The sequence below is a fragment of the Triturus cristatus genome, chromosome 10, assembly GCF_964204655.1.
Source record: "Triturus cristatus chromosome 10, aTriCri1.1, whole genome shotgun sequence".
Lineage (NCBI taxonomy): Eukaryota > Metazoa > Chordata > Amphibia > Caudata > Salamandridae > Triturus > Triturus cristatus.
The window spans coordinates 1,240,329,529-1,240,350,273 of NC_140593.1; the positions used below are offsets into that span (position 1 = coordinate 1,240,329,529).

Sequence of the window (20,745 nt, forward strand, 5' to 3'; positions counted from 1 at the left end):
CATCAATCAATCAATCAATCAATCAATCAATCAGGGCTGGTGAACTAAGAAGTCACTGTCCTACTTGTAACAAGAGAGAGAACGCAACGCACCAGGGCTTGTGATCTAAGAAACCAGTGCCTTTCTTGTAACAAGAGAAAGACTGCAATGCACAAGGGCTTGTGAACGAACAAACCAGTGTCCCACTTGTAACGAGCGAGAGGACGCAACGTACAAGGGTTTGTGAACTAAGAAACCAGTGCCCCACTTGTAACAAGAGAGAGAGAATGCAACACACCAGGCCTTGTGAACTAAGAAACCAGTGCCCCACTTGTAACAAGAAGAGGACAACACACCAGGGCTTGGGAACCAGTGTCCTGCTTATAATAAGAGCTCTGCTGTGGCTTCAGGATATTCACAAGCTGGGATCATTCCGCCATCTGGTGGTCGTGTGTGGAAGTTTTTCTGTGCCTCCCACAGGCAGAGTCATTATGGCTTGTGATGCCTACAGTGCCACACATGGGATCACCATCTTCAGACTGTGCCCTCCGCTGACGTCAGTACCAGGCGCGCAACACCCATTGGGCTCACCGGGCTTCAGCCCCCCCCACCGTCATGTGTGTCAGCCTGGCTGAGACAGCCTCGCGGGCTGGCGTCCGTCTAATTGCAGCCGCACCGAGTACTTCACAGGTCCTTAAAAGACCATTTACTCGTTAATGAGGCTTTTGTTGTGTTTTCACCCCTTCTTACAGCCACTCTGCCTATGGCTGGAAGACGTAGCCCCCCGAAATCTTTTTCAGCCCCCCACCCCCCGAAATGTGGCTCTAGTTGCCCGCCTGGTCAGTACTGATATATGTACCAGTGTCCTCTTAGGTTTCCAAGCAGTAATCATGCATTTGTGCCTCCTCAGGGTAGGAGGAGGGTTGTGCATGAGGCTTGAAGAGTGCCAAGCCGTAATGCTCTTGTTACAGGTAAGTAACATGTTTGAGGTGCAGCGTGTTTGAGGTGCAGCGTGAATGTATTATCGACTCTCACGCGGATCATCAACCACACCGCAGCGCCTCGTGCACACGGAGGAGGCCTGAAGCACACGTGTCCTACCACTGCCTCTTCCCTCGATTGCGTAAGTGTGCCCACAGATGTGGTGGGTACGCACACATCACTAAGGGATGCAGTCCCAGTGTGCCCATGGAAGCCCCTGCATTCTTACGATGCACTCCTGGCTTTATTTCCATGTCTTGGCAGCTGCACCGTCCCCCCCCTTCCAGCTGCTGCACCGTCTCCCCTTCCAGCTGCTGCACCGTCTCCCCCTCCAGCTGCTGCACCGTCTCCCCCCTCCAGCTGCTGCACCGTCTCCCCCCTCCAGCTGCTGCACCGTCTCCCCCCTCCAGCTGCTGCACCGTCGCCCCCTACAGCTGCTGCACCGTCTCCCCCTACAGCTGCTGCACCGTCTCCCCCTACAGCTGCTGCACCCACTCCCCCTACAGCTGCTGCAACGTCGCCCCCTCCAGCTGCTGCACCGTCTCCCCCTCCTGCTGCTGCACCGTCTCCCCCTCCTGCTGCTGCACCGTCTCCCCCTCCTGCTGCTGCACCGTCGCCCCCTCCAGCTGCTGAACCGTCGCCCCCTCCAGCTGCTGAACCGTCGCCCCCTCCAGCTGCTGAACCGTCGCCCCCTCCAGCTGCTGAACCGTCGCCCCCTCCAGCTGCTGCACCGTTGCCCCCTACAGCTGCTGCACCGTTGTCCCCTCCAGCTGCTGCACCCACTGTTGCCACTCCAGCTGCTGCACCCACCGTTCCCCCCTCCAGCTGCTGCACCCACCGTTGCCCCCTCCAGCTGCTGCACCCACTGTTGCCCCCTCCAGCTGCTGCACCCACTGTTGCCACTCCAGCTGCTGCACCCACCGTTCCCCCCTACAGCTGCTGCACCCACTCCCCCTACAGCTGCTGCACCGTCTCCCCCTCCAGCTGCTGCACCGTCTCCCCCTCCAGCTGCTGAACTGTCGCCCCCTCCAGCTGCTGAACCGTCGCCCCCTCCAGCTGCTGCACCGTCCCCCCTCCAGCTGCTGCATCCACCGTTGCCCCCTCCAGCTGCTGCACCCATCGTTGCCACTCCAGCTGCTGCACCCACCATTCCCCCCTCCAGCTGCTGCACCCACCGTTCCCCCCTCCAGCAGCTGCACCCACCGTTGCCCCCTCCAGCTGCTGCACCCACCGTTGCCCCCTCCAGCTGCTGCACCGACCCCCTCCAGCTGCTGCACCGACCCCCCTCTAGCTGCTGCACCCTCTCCCCCTCCAGCTGCTGCACCCTCTCCCCCTCCAGCTGCTGCATCCACCGTTATCCCCTCCAGCTGCTGCACCCACCGTTGCCCCCTCCAGCTGCTAACTGCTCTCACCTCCAGCTGCTGCTCCGTCTCCCCCTCCAGCTGCTGCACCCACCGTTGCCCCCTCCAGCTGATGCACCCACCGTTGCCCCCTCCAGCTGATGCACCCACCGTTGCCCCCTCCAGCTGCTGCACCGTCCCCCCCCTCCAGCTGCTAACTGCTCTCATGGCGACCGCCTGTTGTGCTGCACGTGAGACACGAGGTGCAGCTTCTGTCCAAGTGACACATCACCGGCACCTCCCTGTGTAATGCTCTCTGGAGAGGGAGGGGTTAATACAAATATTGGGAACTGAACCATTTCAATAGAATTAAAATCAGAAACCCCTCTGGGTGGAGACCATGGGTTTGTCCGCAGGACTCCCCTGTTGTTTGCTACCTGTGCGTTCAGCTGTGCGAGTGCTGGTATTTATTTTAATTTTATTTTTGAGTTTTATATAGTGCTAGCTTCACCCAAAGGCATCAGAGCGCTTTACAGGCTATGTGAATAAGTTCACTGCCCTACACGCGAGGATTCGTGTAGGTCAAAGCAGGCTACAAAGTATAGAACAATGCAGCATTAGGTAGTAATAAAAGTATAGAACAATGCAGCATTAGGTAGTAATACAAGTATAGAACAATGCAGCATTAAGGTAGTCATAAAGGTATAGAACAATGCAGCATTAAGGTAGACATAAAGGTATAGAACAATGCAGCATTAAGGTGGTCATAAAAGTATAGAACAATGCAGCATTAAGGTAGTCATAAAAGTATAAACAATGCAGCATTAAGGTAGTAATAAAAGTATAAACAATGCAGCATCAAGGTAGTCATAAAGGTCTAGAACAATGCAGCATTAAGGTAGACATAAAGGTCTAGAACAATGCAGCATTAAGGTAGTCATAAAAGTATAAACAATGCAGTATTAAGGTAGTCATAAAGGTATAGAACAATGCAGCATTAAGGTAGTAATAAAAGTATAAACAATGCAGCCTTAAGGTAGTAAAAAAAGTATAGAACAATGCAGTATTAAGGTAGCCATACAAGTATAGAACAATGCAGCATTAAGGTAGTCATACAAGTATAGAACAATGCAGCATTAAGGTAGCCATATAAGTATAGAACAATGCAGCATTAAGGTAGTCATACAAGTATAGAACAATGCAGCATTAAGGTAGCCATATAAGTATAGAACAATGCAGCATTAAGGTAGACATAAAAGTATAGAACAATGCAGCATTAAGGTGGACATAAAGGTATAGAACAATGCAGCATTAAGGTGGTCATAAAAGTATAGAACAATGCAGCCTTAAGGTAGTAATAAAAGTATAAACAATGCAGCCTTAAGGTAGTAATAAAAGTATAGAACAATGCAGCATTAAGGTAGTCATAAAAGTATAGAACAATGCAGCATTAAGGTAGCCATACAAGTATAGAACAATGAAGCATTAAGGTAGTCATAAACGTATAGAAAAACGCAGCATTAAGGTAGTCATACAAGTATAGAACAATGCAGCATTAAGGTAGTAATAAAAGTATAAACAATGCAGCCTTAAGGTAGTAATAAAAGTATAGAACAATGCAGCATTAAGGTAGTCATACAAGTATAGAACAATGCAGCATTAAGGTAGTCATAAAAGTATAGAACAATGCAGCATTAAGGTTGTCATAAAAGTATAAACAATGCAGCATTAAGGTAGTAATAAAAGTATAAACAATGCAGCATTAAGGTAGTCATAAAAGTATAGAACAATGCAGCATTAAGGTAGTCATAAAAGTATAATCAATGCAGCCTTAAGGTAGTAATAAAAGTATAGAACAATGCAGTATTAAGGTAGTCATAAAAGTATAGAACAATGCAGCATTAAGGTAGTAATAAAAGTATAGAACAATGCAGCATTAAGGTAGCCATATAAGTATAGAACAATGCAGCATTAAGGTAGCCATACAAGTATAGAACAATGCAGCATTAAGGTAGCCATACAAGTATAGAACAATACAGCATTAAGGTAGCCATACAAGTATAGAACAATGCAGCATTAAGGTAGTCATAAACGTATAGAAAAATGCAGCATTAAGGTAGTCATACAAGTATAGAACAATGCAGCCTTAAGGTAGTAATAAAAGTATAAACAATGCAGCATTAAGGTAGTAATAAAAGTATAGAACAATGCAGCATTAAGGTAGTAATAAAAGTATAAACAATGCAACATTAAGGTAGTCATAAAGGTATAGAACAATGCAGTATTAAGGTAGACATAAAGGTATAGAACAATGCAGCATTAAGGTGGTCATAAAAGTATAGAACAATGCAGCATTAAGGTAGTCATAAAAGTATAGAACAATGCAGCATTAAGGTGGTCATAAAAGTATAAACAATGCAGCATTAAGGTAGTAATAAAAGTATAAACAATGCAGCATTAAGGTAGTCATAAAGGTATAGAACAATGCAGCATTAAGGTAGTCATAAAAGTATAAACAATGCAGCATTAAGGTAGTAATAAAAGTATAGAACAATGCAGTATTAAGGTAGTCATACAAGTATAGAACAATGCAGCATTAAGGTAGTAATAAAAGTATAGAACAATGCAGTATTAAGGTAGTCATAAAGGTATAGAACAATGCAGCATTAAGGTAGCCATACAAGTATAGAACAATGCAGCATTAAGGTAGTCATACAAGTATTGAACAATGCAGCATTAAGGTAGCCATATAAGTATAGAACAATGCAGCATTAAGGTAGTCCTACAAGTATAGTACAATGCAGCATTAAGGTAGCCATATAAGTATAGAACAATGCAGCATTAAGGTAGTCATAAAAGTATAAACAATGCAGCATTAAGGTAGTAATAAAAGTATAAACAATGCAGCATTAAGGTAGTCATAAAGGTATAGAACAATGCAGCATTAAGGTAGACATAAAGGTCTAGAACAATGCAGCATTAAGGTAGTCATCAAAGTATAAACAATGCAGTATTAAGGTAGTCATAAAGGTATAGAACAATGCAGCATTAAGGTAGTAATAAAAGTATAAACAATGCAGCCTTAAGGTAGTAAAAAACGTATAGAACAATGCAGCGTTAAGGTAGCCATACAAGTATAGAACAATGCTGCATTAAGGTAGTCATACAAGTATAGAACAATGCAGCATTAAGGTAGTCATACAAGTATAGAACAATGCAGCATTAAGGTAGTCATACAAGTATAGAACAATGCAGCATTAAGGTAGCCATATAAGTATAGACCAATGCAGCATTAAGGTAGTCATAAAAGTATAGAACAATGCAGCATTAAGGTAGACATAAAGGTATAGAACAATGCAGCATTAAGGTGGTCATAAAAGTATAGAACAATGCAGCATTAAGGTAGTAATAAAAGTATAGAACAATGCAGTATTAAGGTAGTCCTAAAGGTATAGAACAATGCAGCCTTAAGGTAGTAATAAAAGTATAAACAATGCAGCCTTAAGGTAGTAATAAAAGTATAGAACAATGCAGCCTTAAGGTAGTCATAAAAGTATAGAACAATGCAGCATTAAGGTAGCCATATAAGTATAGAACAATGCAGCATTAAGGTAGCCATACAAGTATAGAACAATGCAGCATTAAGGTAGCCATATAAGTATAGAACAATGCAGCATTGAGGTAGTAATAAAAGTATAAACAATGCAGCATTAAGGTAGCCATACAAGTATAGAACAATGCAGCATTAAGGTAGCCATACAAGTATAGAACAATGCAGCATTAAGGTAGTCATAAACGTATAGACAAATGCAGCATTAAGGTAGTCATACAAGTATAGAACAATGCAGCATTATGGTAGTAATAAAAGTATAAACAATGCAGCCTTAAGGTAGTAATAAAAGTATAGAACAATGCAGCATTAAGGTAGTCATACAAGTATAGAACAATGCAGCATTAAGGTAGTCATAAAAGTATAGAACAATGCAGCATTAAGGTGGTCATAAAAGTATAAACAATGCAGCATTAAGGTAGTCATAAAGGTATAGAACAATGCAGCATTAAGGTAGTAATAAAAGTATAAACAATGCAGCATTAAGGTAGTCATACAAGTATAGAACAATGCAGCATTAAGGTAGTAATAAATGTATAGAACAATGCAGTATTAAGGTAGTCATAAAGGTATAGAACAATGCAGCATTAAGGTAGTCAAACAAGTATTGAACAATGCAGCATTAAGGTAGTCATACAAGTATAGAACAATGCAGCATTAAGGTAGCCATATAAGTATAGAACAATGCAGCATTAAGGTAGTCATACAAGTATAGAACAATGCAGCATTAAGGTAGCCATATAAGTATAGAACAATGCAGCATTAAGGTAGTCATAAAAGTATAGAACAATGCAGCATTAAGGTAGTAATAAAAGTATAAACAATGCAGCATTAAGGTAGTAATAAAAGTATAAACAATGCAGCCTTAAGGTAATAATAAAAGTATAGAACAATGCAGCATTAAGGTAGTCATACAAGTATAGAACAATGCAGCATTAAGGTAGCCATATAAGTATAGAACAATGTAGCATTAAGGTAGCCATACAAGTATAGAACAATGCAGCATTAAGGTAGCCATACAAGTATAGAACAATGCAGCATTAAGGTAGCCATATAAGTATAGAACAATGCAGCATTAAGGTAGTCATAAACGTATAGAACAATGCAGCATTAAGGTAGTCATATAAGTATAGAACAATGCAGCATTAAGGTAGTAATAAAAGTATAGAACAATGCAGCATTAAGGTAGTCATATAAGTATAGAACAATGCAGCATTAAGGTAGTAATAAAAGTATAAACAATGCAGCCTTAAGGTAGTCATACAAGTATAGAACAATGCAGCATTACGGTAGCCATATAAGTATAGAACAATGCAGCATTAAGGTAGCCATACAAGTATAGAACAATGCAGCATTAAGGTAGCCATATAAGTATAGAACAATGCAGCATTAAGGTAGCCATACAAGTATAGAACAATGCAGCATTAAGGTAGCCATACAAGTATAGAACAATGCAGCATTAAGGTAGCCATACAAGTATAGAACAATGCAGCCTCAGGCACTAGTGAACGGGTCAGGCGACCGCATTGAAGGATCCTGTCGATGTGGGTTGGATCTTTTGGAAACGTGGATCAGTTTATCAACTTGTTGAAGGAGTTGTTCAGCAGTAGAGATCTGAGGTCTCGTTTGAGGCAGCAAAAGGAGGGGGTTGCAGCTGAGATCCTTGGGAGTGAGTTCCAAATCCTAGGAGGATGTCCTCAGATATGAGGTCTCTGTAGTAACTCTTCGTAAAATCTCGGCCATCGACATCGCTGTCTTGGGGGGAGGCCACCTCAGAGCAGCCGTGTGCATGGGTTCAAAAGGGCAAAAGTAGCCTACTTAATACTGGTGACAGCAGTGGAGTAACAAACGCCCCTGCAGCCCCCCTGCTCCAGCTCAGAGGGCCCTCAAGGCCCAGTGTCCTGGCGTGAGAGCTCCTAAGTGAGTCCTGTGGGGGCCCCTTATGTACTTTGCAGGGGGGCTCCTCAAGTTTTGTTATGCCACTGGCTGCCAGTTGTGCACAATGAGGTGCAGTTCCAGCTTCACCCCCCAACAGTGCACGATCACAGATCTACTCAAAAGAGATCTGTTCTTGGGACCGCTCACGTGGGCACCAAGCATCAAATCATCAATGGCCCCTGTAAACCGAGCAGATGCAGGATATGAACTCTTTAATTAGGCGAGTGTGTCGATATCCCTTCTTATTGAATCATGAAAAAAACACTTGTACGTTGACGCAGAGCGCACATCCGTGCTGTAGGTGTACGCGCCTCGCAATATTGACGCGCCTCAATTTGTTGGTGAGTTTAAGAGCCCGAATCATAAGACCTCAGGAGCCAGGCTGCAAGTTCAGGGTCTGTGGCTCCGTGCCAGACCAACCTCTTCTATAGGGTAAGTAAGGATGCACTGTGCTGCACGTGCACTACATCGAGGACACTACATCGAGGACACGACATCTTAGGAACCGCTGTATCTTGATTCTTGGCACACATTGTGGACCACAACTGGGCCAAAGGTAACAATTACATTTAAATTGCATTTAAAGTTGAAAGAAACTGAATAAAGTATCCATTAAAAGTCGATTATATTCAATGTTATTAATAAAATACATTCGCAAATAAAGGGATTATGAAGGCTATTGCTTAGCCCCAGTATGAATATAAGTGGAAATGTAAGGGTTTGGTTAGTAAATTCAACTAAAGATACATGAAATATATGTGAAGGTCAGAGTTAATACAAAATAAAAAGAGAAAGTTCAGGGGTGTTCCACCTCTCCTGAAGATAAGTTGTTTACATGTTTCATATTTACTTTATAGAAATAGAAGCTTAAAAGTAGTGCCAATTAATTATGTGATGCTGTAAATTAGATTAATTATGCAGGCTAGGACTTAGTTATTAAGAAATGCAAACTGGATATATTTAACTAAGAGATAATTGTATCAATTATGAATGATGCAAACACAATTAAAGGTTAGGTTCTTGCATTAATTCTAAATTAAATATTTCTTAAAATTTAATTTTGGTAAATAAAATATATTTAAATGTGAGGGTTAGATTGTTGATGAAATTATAAATGAATTAACATTTTTTGAGGTTATAGTTAGAATATTGAATATTTATGAGTAAGTATAACTTTCTAAGTGACTTTATAGCGATTGCTTTGACGGTGCCGTATCTATTCTCCTGAGAAGGATTGACGTCAGGATGGGTTGGGAGAGCCCGTTCAGGTTGACATCTATAGGTCTGGTCTTGCAGACATGAATGCCTCTTTACCCGCCAGTCATGCGATGTGGACGCACACATCTGGACTCTTCCCTTCAATGGTCGCCACCACTGCTGGACATTTGGTAACCAACCTTGGTGCTTTGCTCATCAGAAACGCTGTGAACTGTGAATCTTTCCACTTCTCCCCTCTTCCCAGGATCTCCTCCACCAAACAAAATACTTCTTGTGTTCTGGACCCCCCAGATGTGGAAATCTGTATCCTTCAGATCTACGGTTGCTAAATATTCTCTTATTTCCAGCATCGCGATGACATCTTGTTACCTTGAATCTTTTAATCTTTCCAGAATGGCTTAAGGGACTCACGACCAAACCAAGTCTCAAAGTCACCTCATTTCAAATGAGGCGTCAACTGGGGGGCCCCCTTGTGTTTCTGCTTGGAGGGGTCTTCTCCTCTCGCCCCGGTGTCTGATCTCATCTTCCGGGCTGTGTTCCTGGTGACTTGGCATCAGTTCTGCACAGTGTCACAGGAATGTCTGAGCTAGAGCCAAGTTGCCTCAAACCCGGGACCCTCTGGCATGAACACACTGCCCAGTTGACCCTCACACACCGCGGCATCTGGTGCGCTAGACACCCTCTTCCTCTGGTGTGACAGCCTGCCTTGCCTCATGCATACACGCCAATAGAGCAGATTCAGGTGGTTGACTCCCAATGTCTGCAGACAACAAGCATTGGCATAGCCAATAGGTCTCGCCTTTGGGGCCTTATAAATGTTTAGACAGAGCTATTGGCTTTGTTAACGTTTTTAATGTGTTGTAGAGCATTGTGAATGTTGTGCAGCAGGTTTAAAAGTTATAAGTTATAATAAAAAAAGTGTTACAACTATTTTTGTCACCTTCTATATAACCTAGAAAACATTGTTTACAACTGAAGTACCCTAATAACAAGCATTGGCATAGCCAATAGGTCTCGCCTTTGGGACATTATAAGTATTTAGTTATGCAGCACAATATCCTTGGTGCAACAACATCAACTGTTGCATGGCTAAACACTTATAAGGTCCCAAAGGCGAGACCTATTGGCTATGCTAATGCTTGTTGTTCTAAGTTGTAGCTTGGTGAGCAGTTGTGCAATATAAGTTACTGAAAGGCTGTTAAAATGTTATGACATGTTTATTGAGAAAGGCAATGCTTTCTTGCAAACTGTGTTCATGTAATCACAAATTTGCTATAATGCGGTTACAACAATAGCTGGTGTGCACTGACATGCCATCCATGCCAGATCAGCAATTGGGTCCAACGCTTACACGGAGATGGATAAAGGAACATTTGCTGAACAGTTAAAGGAATAAAGCAGTTTTCAATGGGTTTGTGCCATGCACGTGACTCGGCCTGAGCTGTTGATTATAGCGCAAGCAGTGTGCAGGGGAGATTAAGTGGACAACATATCTGCGGCCATTCAAAAAGCCGAAAGAACGTGACCACAGAACCCAGTGCGTTGTAGACATCAAACGTGTCTAACATAACAGATGTCCAGCATGCATCTGGTTTTAAACAAAGTGCTCATTGTACTTACAACGCGCACTTTTATTGAAGGAGGAAACAGAAGAATCTGTCCAGGCTCAACTGCATAAACCAAACGCTGTCAGTAACTAACCTTAAATGATAAAACCCTGATTAAGCTGCACCCCCATGCAACCACTTAAACCACCCACCAACATGTTCTGTGCTAGAAAACCAATGCCTGCTGCTGTTGGTCAAAACCCACTAATGTTGAAAAGCAACGGCAGTGGAGATCGTATCACCAGCCAACCAGCAAAATGACAGTGAAGCATAAACCAAATATAAAATACTTGGTTACCAGATTGTTCCAAGCTGAAAGCCCGTAAAATTAATATGTGTAAAGTGAACATGGATTACCTGAACGCGACGTGACCCGGAATTGAGTGCTGCTGCAACAGTACGAGCAATGTGCCTACATTTGTGTCCGTGCTTAAATAAATAAGCCACACCCATGCGAAAGACATCGCCATGATAAGCATAAACGACAGACCAGACACCCCCACCACCCCATCCCCTAAGAAGCAAGGGGATTTCCATTCAAAGTATTTATTTTGCAGTTTGACATATAGCGCTAACTCATTGGAGCGCTTTATATGAGCTCCAGTCACTTTACACAGTCGTTTTTGGTAGGCATATAGGGAGATGAATTGATTTGCCCAGAATCACAGGATGGTGAGCCCATGCCGAGACTCAAACCAGGTTCCCCAGCTCCTAAGTGGCCTGCTCTGGCAATCACACCACAAAAGTAACATTGCAAATAACAACTTGAAGATAAAGTGAATGAAATATCCGCTAACATGAAAACGCACTTGGTAAGAAACCCGGAACAGTTACAACGGGTTTTGAAAGTTGATGCGAACATGTAAAGAATAAGATGATACATTCGCTATGAAAGTGATTAAATGTTCTAACAGCTACCAATGTTCTAACAGCTACCACATAACACTAGATACCTGCCATAAACTTTCTAAGAAACGTATGTGTAAGATGAAACATTTATGTGAAAAAAATGTTAAACGAAAAACAAATGCTAATTGACCGTGCTTGATGGCAAAATTGACTTGTTGAACTCGAGCAGTGTATTACAATATGGGTCGTGTATACAATAAAAGACGCGTGACCTGTACAGTGAAGGGCTTAAGCCCTGCAGTGTCCATGGTGCAAGATTACAATTTACAACTCTTTCACAGTTATTTTGTGACCGTGCAAGTCATCAACCTTAACGTAACGTTTCTTTAACAAACGCACGTTTTGGAGTCATGATTGCGCTCTCAACGCTGCTGTTCAAATGCCCATTAGAAGAACAACCACAAATGCTGCGCAGTGATCAAGCGATGCCTACGTCATTGTGACTTACTGGACGTATGCAGGATGGTATCTTTCACCGCTTCTTTTTTTATATAAAAATAAAATTCAGTGAAGAAATAAATCACACAACTGAACATTAAGAACTGAAGATTAATTGTTTGTTTAAAAGGGTTCGGGGGGGGGGGGGGGAAGGGTGCTTAGCAATGGGTGACATTCCAGTAAGGAGATGACACTTCACAGCCAGCCTTAATGTTGTGCCAAAGCCCTCGGAAGCAACGGAAAGCCCACTCTTTTGTGCTATGCACAGTTTCATGAGCCACAGAGTACCCGGGATAGGAATGGGGAAAGCAACTGGGCGGGAAGAGGCCAAGCAGCACTGGCAGTAAGGTGATGGTAGGAACGGGGGCTGGTGCATGCGAAAGACTGCAGACACATGCACACCCAGTGCATGTTCAAAAGAAATGGCAAGATAGTGTCAGCCAAGTCACAATAAGTATTAGAATGGAGGTTTAACTCCATATAATCTGGTTAATACTCTCAAGAGAAAAGCTACGAAAAGGCAGATAGAGTGTGAAAAGGAGGCACGTCTGGCGTGTGGTGTGCGCGCACCCATGCGCTTGGGAGAGTTAAAAGAAAAAAAACAAGCACGCACGAAAAGCATTGGCCGCGCAGGCGCCGAAAGTTAAAGTGGCGCCGAAAGTTAAAGTGATCGCGATGCACTTAATTACCCGTGACGGAGAAAAGACAGATGGCGGCTGCGCGCGTTCACGCGCACATGCACGCAAGCTTGAGGCCAGCAAAAGTCTCTGGTAGCACTTAGAAAACCCCCTTACTAAAAGTCGAGCAAGCAGCGCATGCGCTGCTCTAGGCTTGACCTTAAAACCAGCATTAACACCAAAAATGTGTTCTAGTTTTTTTGTTTATGCAATACTGTTCATTTTTCCATGCCTGTTCTGCTTTTTTGTTATAGTTAGGTGGGGGCAGTTCATCTTAGTAACATAACATAACGTGTATTTGTAAAGCGCACTTTCACCTGCAAATGGGCATTTTGGCGCTGAATAACAGAAGTCTATTGGTTACCCAAGAGCTGGAGCAAAGAATGGTGTGTGTAAAGAGTGGCGGCATAGTGACCGTGGAGAGGAGATGGCTCCATGGAGAATGATGGGGTGTATAGTCCAATAGCGCGATGCTCCTTAGAGGTTTAGAGATTTTGAGCTGGCTTAGCTTAGAGTAGCATTTTGAGGCATAGGTTTAGTTGTGTGAGTGTGTATGAGGGAAGTGAGAAGGTGTGTGGTTGCCTGAATATGAGGCAGGAATGTAGTGCAATTGGCTAGAATATATATATCTTATACAGTTGCTTGGGCTCTTTATTGACTGTAGCTGCTACTTCTATGTGCTTCTGTCCATAAACACTTGTTCCTGTTGCAATACGCACCTCTCAACAGTATCCCGAAGAGCAGGCCGCTTGTGCAGTTTGTGTATTACGAAATATTACCAAATTAATAAGGTGCGCATAAATAAATACGCAAAATTGAAAATTGTAAAATGTTCCATAGACACAAAGAAATGTGAAATAACAGGCTATAAATGAAGTTGGTGTCCTCAGATTAATTCATAAATGCATCAAACAGAATATAGTATGGGTGACTGGTGGCCTCAGTTCAACTGAAAAGCTGCGGCCTTCCAATCGGAATGAAGCTGTAGACTTAAGACGGGGTCCTTGGAGTCCAGTAATGACTCAAGGGGGGGTCACCGGATTCCAATAACGATTCAATGGGGATCCCCGGATTCCAGTAGTCAAAAAGTTAAGACAATCTTTCTTTCTTGACTCGTCGCAATTGGACACCAAAGGCAATTAAACGTTCTACAGGCGCACTGCGACGAAAATCATTTGACTGTTACTTGGACAAGAATTAAAATTCTGATATTTATTGAAAAGAAATTGAATTTTAATTGAATCTTTGGAAATATCAGCCTAGCGGTGGTCTAGGACTCTAGATATCTCAGTGTTATTTACTAGTAAAGAAAATGGAAGCAGCATCGGAAAATGACTTCAAAAGGGACACCGCAGGCTATGACTACTTTAATGGCGGGCACTCTTTTAAAACTTTGCTAAAGACCTTTAAGAAAAGAGCAGTCTTAAAAGCCTCAAGGCAGTAATGCCCAAGTTCTGAATTGCAAGTCTGGCTGGTATGTATTTGCATGCTGTATGCGACAGTGAAAATGAGTCGGCTATGTCGAAATAAAGGCGTATGCTGGACCTGGTTAGAATACAAGAGATCAGTTATTTTGGAACTACACAAAACTTTTCATTGACAAGCCCCAATTTAGGGTAATCTCCGATTGTTTCTATGTTTCATGATCTTGTGTACATTGGCAAAAACTCTCTGAAATTTAGTAAAACTAGCACATTTGGAAGTGTCAGGTTTTCACAATTTAATGCGACGTTGCTGGAAAGTCATCTATAGCTATTAATGGTCTGACTGGTGTTTACGTTGCGTCGTTTGAACGTATACAAACATGACATTTAGGAGGACGAAGAAAACTAAAAATGTATTCTTGAATGTTTCTGGTCCTCTTAGTCCCTTAGTGTTCATTTGTTCAAAATTAAATTCTCAAAAAATAAATATTTGGCCTGGTTGTGATTGTAACACGGCGTTAAATCACAAGCGGTTTGATATTTCATTTGAATGTGATATCGGAGTGTTTTATGAACCTTTAGATGTCTTAATTAAACATAATTCACTTCCTTGAAAATGTAACATAAAAATAAAGAACAGCTGCTAAAAAGTAGTGTCAACAAAACTACGAAGGACACATGTACACGTGATGATCAAACAGAACTGGAACTCCCCTCCCTAAAATATCACAAGATAAAACAAGCCTCCTTAGCAAAAAAAACAAGTGTCCAGCCCTCTTTACTATCCCCGATGGGGAGGACAATACACATGAACATTAGGGAGTGAAAAGAACCTTCAGGCGAAACTGCAGGTTTATTTTCTTCATGTCTGTCCATCATGTACACTTAAGATTAACTGATGATTGAAAATCACTTACAAGGCATAGTTTTTACCTAAAAGACGTTCATGTAATATGTTGAAAGCTACTGACTCAGTCAAAAGGCACAGGCTTCAGGCGTGAACCAGAACACAAAGGCTATCGTGCTGGAGAAACTAGTAAGGACCTAGAGTCCAGAAGAGGAAACCGAAACAAACGGCGATGGGGGAAAAAAATGAAAACCCAGGTACAGAAATGATGTATTTCGCCAGGAATAATGATTTCTCTACTGCCCGCAAATCCTCTCTGGTAAGCTGTGCAACTAAAACTCATCGAACTGCCACGGGGTAAACGCGGCTCCATGCACCCCGCAGCTACTTGACAAATACATTCCATAATAGAAGCTTATCTGCATGGGAGGCTGAATCAAGGACTTTCCCATGCATACAAATCTTGTCAAAATTATTTATGAGTCTTGCTGAGACACACAATATGTCATATCAAACTCCTATTTCCCTCCGGAGCACAGACTGTCAATACCTCTGCGACTATCAGTAATGCGCAACAGCCCGCCACAGGCTGCTCGGAGCTTGAGGTCGTTGCCCATGCTAGTGAGCTGACTCTACCTGCCGAAGAAAGGCATATTTATAGCTTCTATGACGGGTAGCGAAAATCTATTTCTTCCCAGTCTAATTCACCAACCTTAACGTGTAATGAAACAAACGTTCCAAGCAATGTTAGAGTAGAAACACTGCATTGTGTTTTTTTGCTGGTTTTTTTTTGGGGGGGGGGAAGTTTTATATAGCGCTATCTAGAATCGCAGGTGTCAGAGCGCTTTACATGAGCATCAGTTGCGTTACGGACGGACACATTCATGTTTTTGTTTTTGTTAGTCACGGGGAGATTCCGGTTTAAAGTGCTTGTGGTTTTCTGGCTAGTAAGAACATTGGCACCACAGGGCGGCCACTGCTGTCAGAGTAAAAGGCCCAATTGTAGAGAACGCAACTGTTGGCATCTAAATCTGTTCCTAGCTAGCGCACCGATATACAACCGTGTTTCGCGCTCAAACTACGGGATTCCAAAAGTTAAAGAACGTGCCGAGGACTTGCAAGCCCCCTCAGTTTAACTTCAAATGAAAACCTATTAAGAAGGCTCGGAAGAACTTGATACCCGGAGCACTCTGCTGTATGTGTATACTAAGCAGTGACTATTGAGCAACAGGAAACACAACAAGCGCTGGTCACACGCCGCTCCCGGCACCCCAAGCGCGGCGAACGCACTAATTAACAATCACGCGCAGGAGGTGTTTTGTTAGGCACGGGGAGATTCAAGTTTAAAGTGCTTGTTGTCTTCTGGCTAGTAAGAACATTGGCACCACAGGGCAGCCGCTGCTGACAGAGTAAAAGGCCCAATTGTAGAGAACGCAACTGCTGGCATCTAAATCTGCTCCTAGCTGGCGCACCGATATACAACCGTGTCTCGCGCTGAAACTACGAGATTGCAAAAGTTAAAGATCGTGCCGAGAACTCGCACGTCCCCTCAGTTTAACTTCAAATGAAAACCTATTAAGACGGCTCGGAAGAACTTGATACCCGGAGCACCCTGCTGTGTTTGTAAAGTAAGCAGTGACTATTGAGTAACAGGAAACACAACAAGCACTGGTCACACGCCGCTCCGGCACCCAGAGTGCGGCGAACGCGCTAATTAACAATCACGTGCACAAGGTGCCATCTGTTTCGAATTAGCGTGGTGAAAGCGACCACGCTAATTGGAAACAGAGGACACCCTGTGCGCTCTCGGAGCAGGCAAATGCAAACAGCTCTTTTCACTCGTGCTTGTGCGCGAGTGCTTGAGAAGAGCAGACCAATTTCTAAAGGTCATCTCCTAGTGCAGCGCATGCACGCTGCCTAGGCGAGACCTAAAAATGCCTTTATGTTGGCCCTCTCACACCTGAAGACGCCTCTGCTTCAATAGAAGTCAATGAGGAAATTACATTCTCGCAATTTTTATTTTTAATCTTCCCCTTACCTCTTCTAAAATGTTTGCTCGTCTGTTGCGTCAATTCCTCTGTCGCTCCCACTGCACATCGGCGGAGTACAACAGAGGCGTCTGAGATGAGTCTCTGGGTGTCTGACACACCTCTCCACTGTGAGGCATCAGGTGGGCTCAGATGGAGGGCTCAAGCAGGGGGACTCAAGTTAGGAGGGGGAGCTCAGGCAAGGGGGGACTCGAGTCAGGAGGGGGAGTCAGGAGGGGGGCTCAGGCGAGGGAGGCTCAGGTATGGGGGGCTCAGGTGGGAGGCTCAAGTATGGAGGGGGGCTCAGGAAAGGGGGACTCGGGCAAGGGGGGACTCGAGTCAGGACGGGGGCTCAGATAGGAGGTACTCAAGCTGGGGACTCAGGCAGGGGGTCTCAAGTCAGGTGGGAGACTCAGGCAAGTGGCCTCAGGCAGGGGACTAAAGTTAGGAGGGGGGGCTCAGGCGAGGGGGGCTCAGGCAGAGGGGACGAGTCAGGTGGGGGCTCAGGGGGGTTCAGGCGAGAGGGACTCAGGCGAGGGAGGCTCAGTTGGCCGAGGGCGCAGTCGCATCTGTTCTCTGTGATCTCTTTCTTGCCAAGTACACAGTGGAGTCTGGTTTAACATGCACAAACAGGACCCCGCAGGGACGCCCTGCATTTTCTTTACATTATGTGCATTGCTGCTGTGGTTGCTGCTGCTTTTTTAAATGTTCTTCACACTTCCTGACATCAGAGCTAAAAACACTCCCAGCAGAGGCTACACTTTTCCTGCCCTTGCACACGTGGTAGTCTACATGTGTGCGCACTTCTCTAGTCCGCGAGGTATCCGCACTTAGAGACGAGGGTCTTCTGGGAGGTGGGTCTCAACCCTGCTGCGGATTGTGCGCCCGGACCCCATGCCACATACGTTGCCCATTCCCTCTTCATCCTTTTGAGGGCATCCTTGGTCTCATGTGTGTGGGGTCTCCTCTCCCTCCCTGGCCCCTGGTGCACCCTGGGGGTGCGGTGCGACTCTCGCAGGGGGCCAGTGCATGCAGCACTCACCCGGATCCAGCCGCCTCCTCTTGTGATCTGTGCTTGGCAGAATGACGCGATTCAACGCTTCGCTCAAACAGAGCTCGTTTCGAGTAACTGAATATTGAGTCAGGACCTTTCTGTGATTTTGACGCTGCAAGATCTTGTGGCGCTTTATTTTCATTTTATGCCTTTTTAAATATTGCTCGTCCTCTTTGGAGCAAGTCTCGGCTTTCCTGTGAATCCTTCCGGTGTCTTTGTTTTCAGAAAAGAAGTTGTCCTTGGAAAACTGTTTTAAAGATGCACAGCTTTGGTTTCCCCTTTTGGACGATCCGTGTCTTCAACTTCGAAGGTGATGTAGGAACTTTCAATTGAAACATTTTTCAGCCTGGAGGAGGCATTCCAAGTATTAACCTCTTCTGTATCAATGAATGAATCAGGGGTTTGTAAAGCGCGGCTACTCACCCGTGAGGGTCTCAAGGCACTGAGAGGTGGAGGGGGGGGGGGGGGGGGGCTGCTGATCGGTCTGGGTGCTGGGATTCAGTCGAAGAGCCAGGATGTTCCAGGTTTTGGTGGCGAGGTACGAGAAGGATCTTTCTCTGGCTCTGGTCTTGTGGATCTGTGCAACGGTGGCCAGGGCCACTTGGGCGGAGTGAAGTTGTCTGGAGCGTACGTGGAATGAGAGGCGGTGGTTCAAATATGCTGGTCCTGCGTCATGGAGGGCTTTGTAGGTGTATGTGAGGAGCTTGAAGGTGATTCTTTTGTATCAACAGTTTTTCATTGCCAGTTACGGGGTGTGGTACATCGCACCTCCCGGTATTTCTATTCTCCGATTTGGAGAATTGTTCACTAAGTGCCCCCTTTTCTATCCGAGCCCTGATCCTGGGAGCTGGGACCAACCTCTTGTAAACGCAGCTCAAAGACTCTAGGTTACCTAAGCTAATCCCTGTGCCAGGATGTGATGAGCCCAACATCTCATATTTTAGTGATTTCATCTGCAATTTAAAAGACAGGTCAGATCTTCTGCCCTTGCGGCACAGTCGCTGCATTGCACACCTTCAGCTTGTTCCACTTTGGAGCATCTCTGATGCCACATAGATCAGAAACAGAACGTCGGTCTGCTCTTCACCAAGTCATACCCAATACAGCAGGATACAAAACATCTGACTGCACACATTCTCCACAACTTAGACCTCTTCCGGTGCAAGTCCCGCAGATATCTACTGAAGGATTCCCCGACCTTCCAAATGTTGGTTTTGTGACCTCGATCCCATGATCGCCCTTCTCCAGTGCCGAAGCCTGCAGCTCCCTGGCACCGTTAATGCTGTATAACAATATTCTTCGAGGGCCCTGGACATTCTGTCCCAAACTAACCAGCAGAGACAATCTAAGATGGTGGTCACGTGCTGGGGCACTGTGGGCTTACGGGCGAAGTCATCACGAGGGACATGGCTTTTGTGCATGGATGTAGCCCACAATAAAACTATTTCTTAGAAAAAATGGCCTGAACCCAAGTACTAGAAGGCAGAATAATGTACAGTGTGTGAATGTGGCATAGCTTCAAGCAGCAAAACTGTCCAACCACAGAACAAAGCTTTGGAAATAGGAGAAAGTGAGGCAAACAGCTATCTGATCCCCAGAGATGGCACCCACGGAACCCAGTTGAGTGGGCACGTCCCGAGGAATGATGCCAGCCACCACAGGGCTTGCCATACCTGCTCCGGCTTCAGTCCAGGTGGAACCCAGGCGTACTCCTCGGAGGCGCAGCCCGAGTCGTCATCCGAGATGGAGTGCCGCTGGTAGTCGGAGATCAGGCGACCCATCATCTTCTCCAGATCTAGTGGGATGGTCCTGACTGCGTGATCCTCCCGTGGGCACTTACAGTGCTGGCAAATCTTCCTGCGGACAGGGGGAGGAGCAAAGGATATGATGAGCCATGTATAGAGGGAGAGGAGCAGAGGTTATGATGAGTCATGTATACAGGGAGAGGAGCAGAGGATATAACGAGTCACATATAGAGGGAGAGGAGCAGAGGATGAGGAGCAGAGGATATGATGAGTCATGTATAGAGAGAGGAGCAAAGTAAACAACCACTCACTAGATGGGAAGGAGCAGAGGATCTGCTGAGTCATGTATATAGGGAGAGAGCAGAGGATATGATGAGTCATGTATAGAGGGAGAGGGTAGAGGATATGAGGAGTCTTGTATAGAGGGAGAGGAGCAGAGGATATTATGAGTCACCTATGGAGGAAGAGAAGCAGAGGATGTGATGAGTCATGTATAGATGTATAGAGGGAGAGGCCTAGAGGATATGATGAGTCATGTATAGAGGAAGAGGAGCAGATGATATGAGGAGTCATGTAGAGAGAGGCGCAGAGGATACGGTGAGTCATTTATAGAGGAAGAGGCAGAGGATATGATGAGTCATATATAGAACGAGAGGAGCAGAGGATATGATGAGTCACCTATGGAGGGAGAGGTGCAGAAGATATGAGGAGTCATGTATAGATGTATAGAGGGACTGGTGCAGAGGATATGATGAGTCATGTATAGAGGAAGAGGCTCAGAGGATATGATGAGTCATGTATAGAGGGAGAGGCACAGAGGATATGAGGAGTCATGTATAGAGGGAGAGGCGCAGAGGATATGTTGAGTCATGTATAGAGGGAGAGGTGCAGAGGAAATGATGAGTCATTTATAGAGGGAGAGGGACAGAGGATATGATGAGTCACTTATGG

General features: G+C 44.7%; 1 protein-coding gene across 1 annotated transcript in view; it reads right to left on the reverse strand.

Moving 5' to 3' along the window:
• Positions 1 to 20,745, reverse strand: part of PRICKLE3 (prickle planar cell polarity protein 3) — a 217,252-nt gene that overhangs the window by 94,935 nt on the left and 101,572 nt on the right. Inside the window, exon 3 of the mRNA XM_085629883.1 lies at positions 19,723 to 19,906. Within this exon, the coding sequence (XP_085486009.1) occupies positions 19,723 to 19,906 (184 nt within the window). The remainder of the gene's footprint in view (positions 1 to 19,722; positions 19,907 to 20,745) is intronic.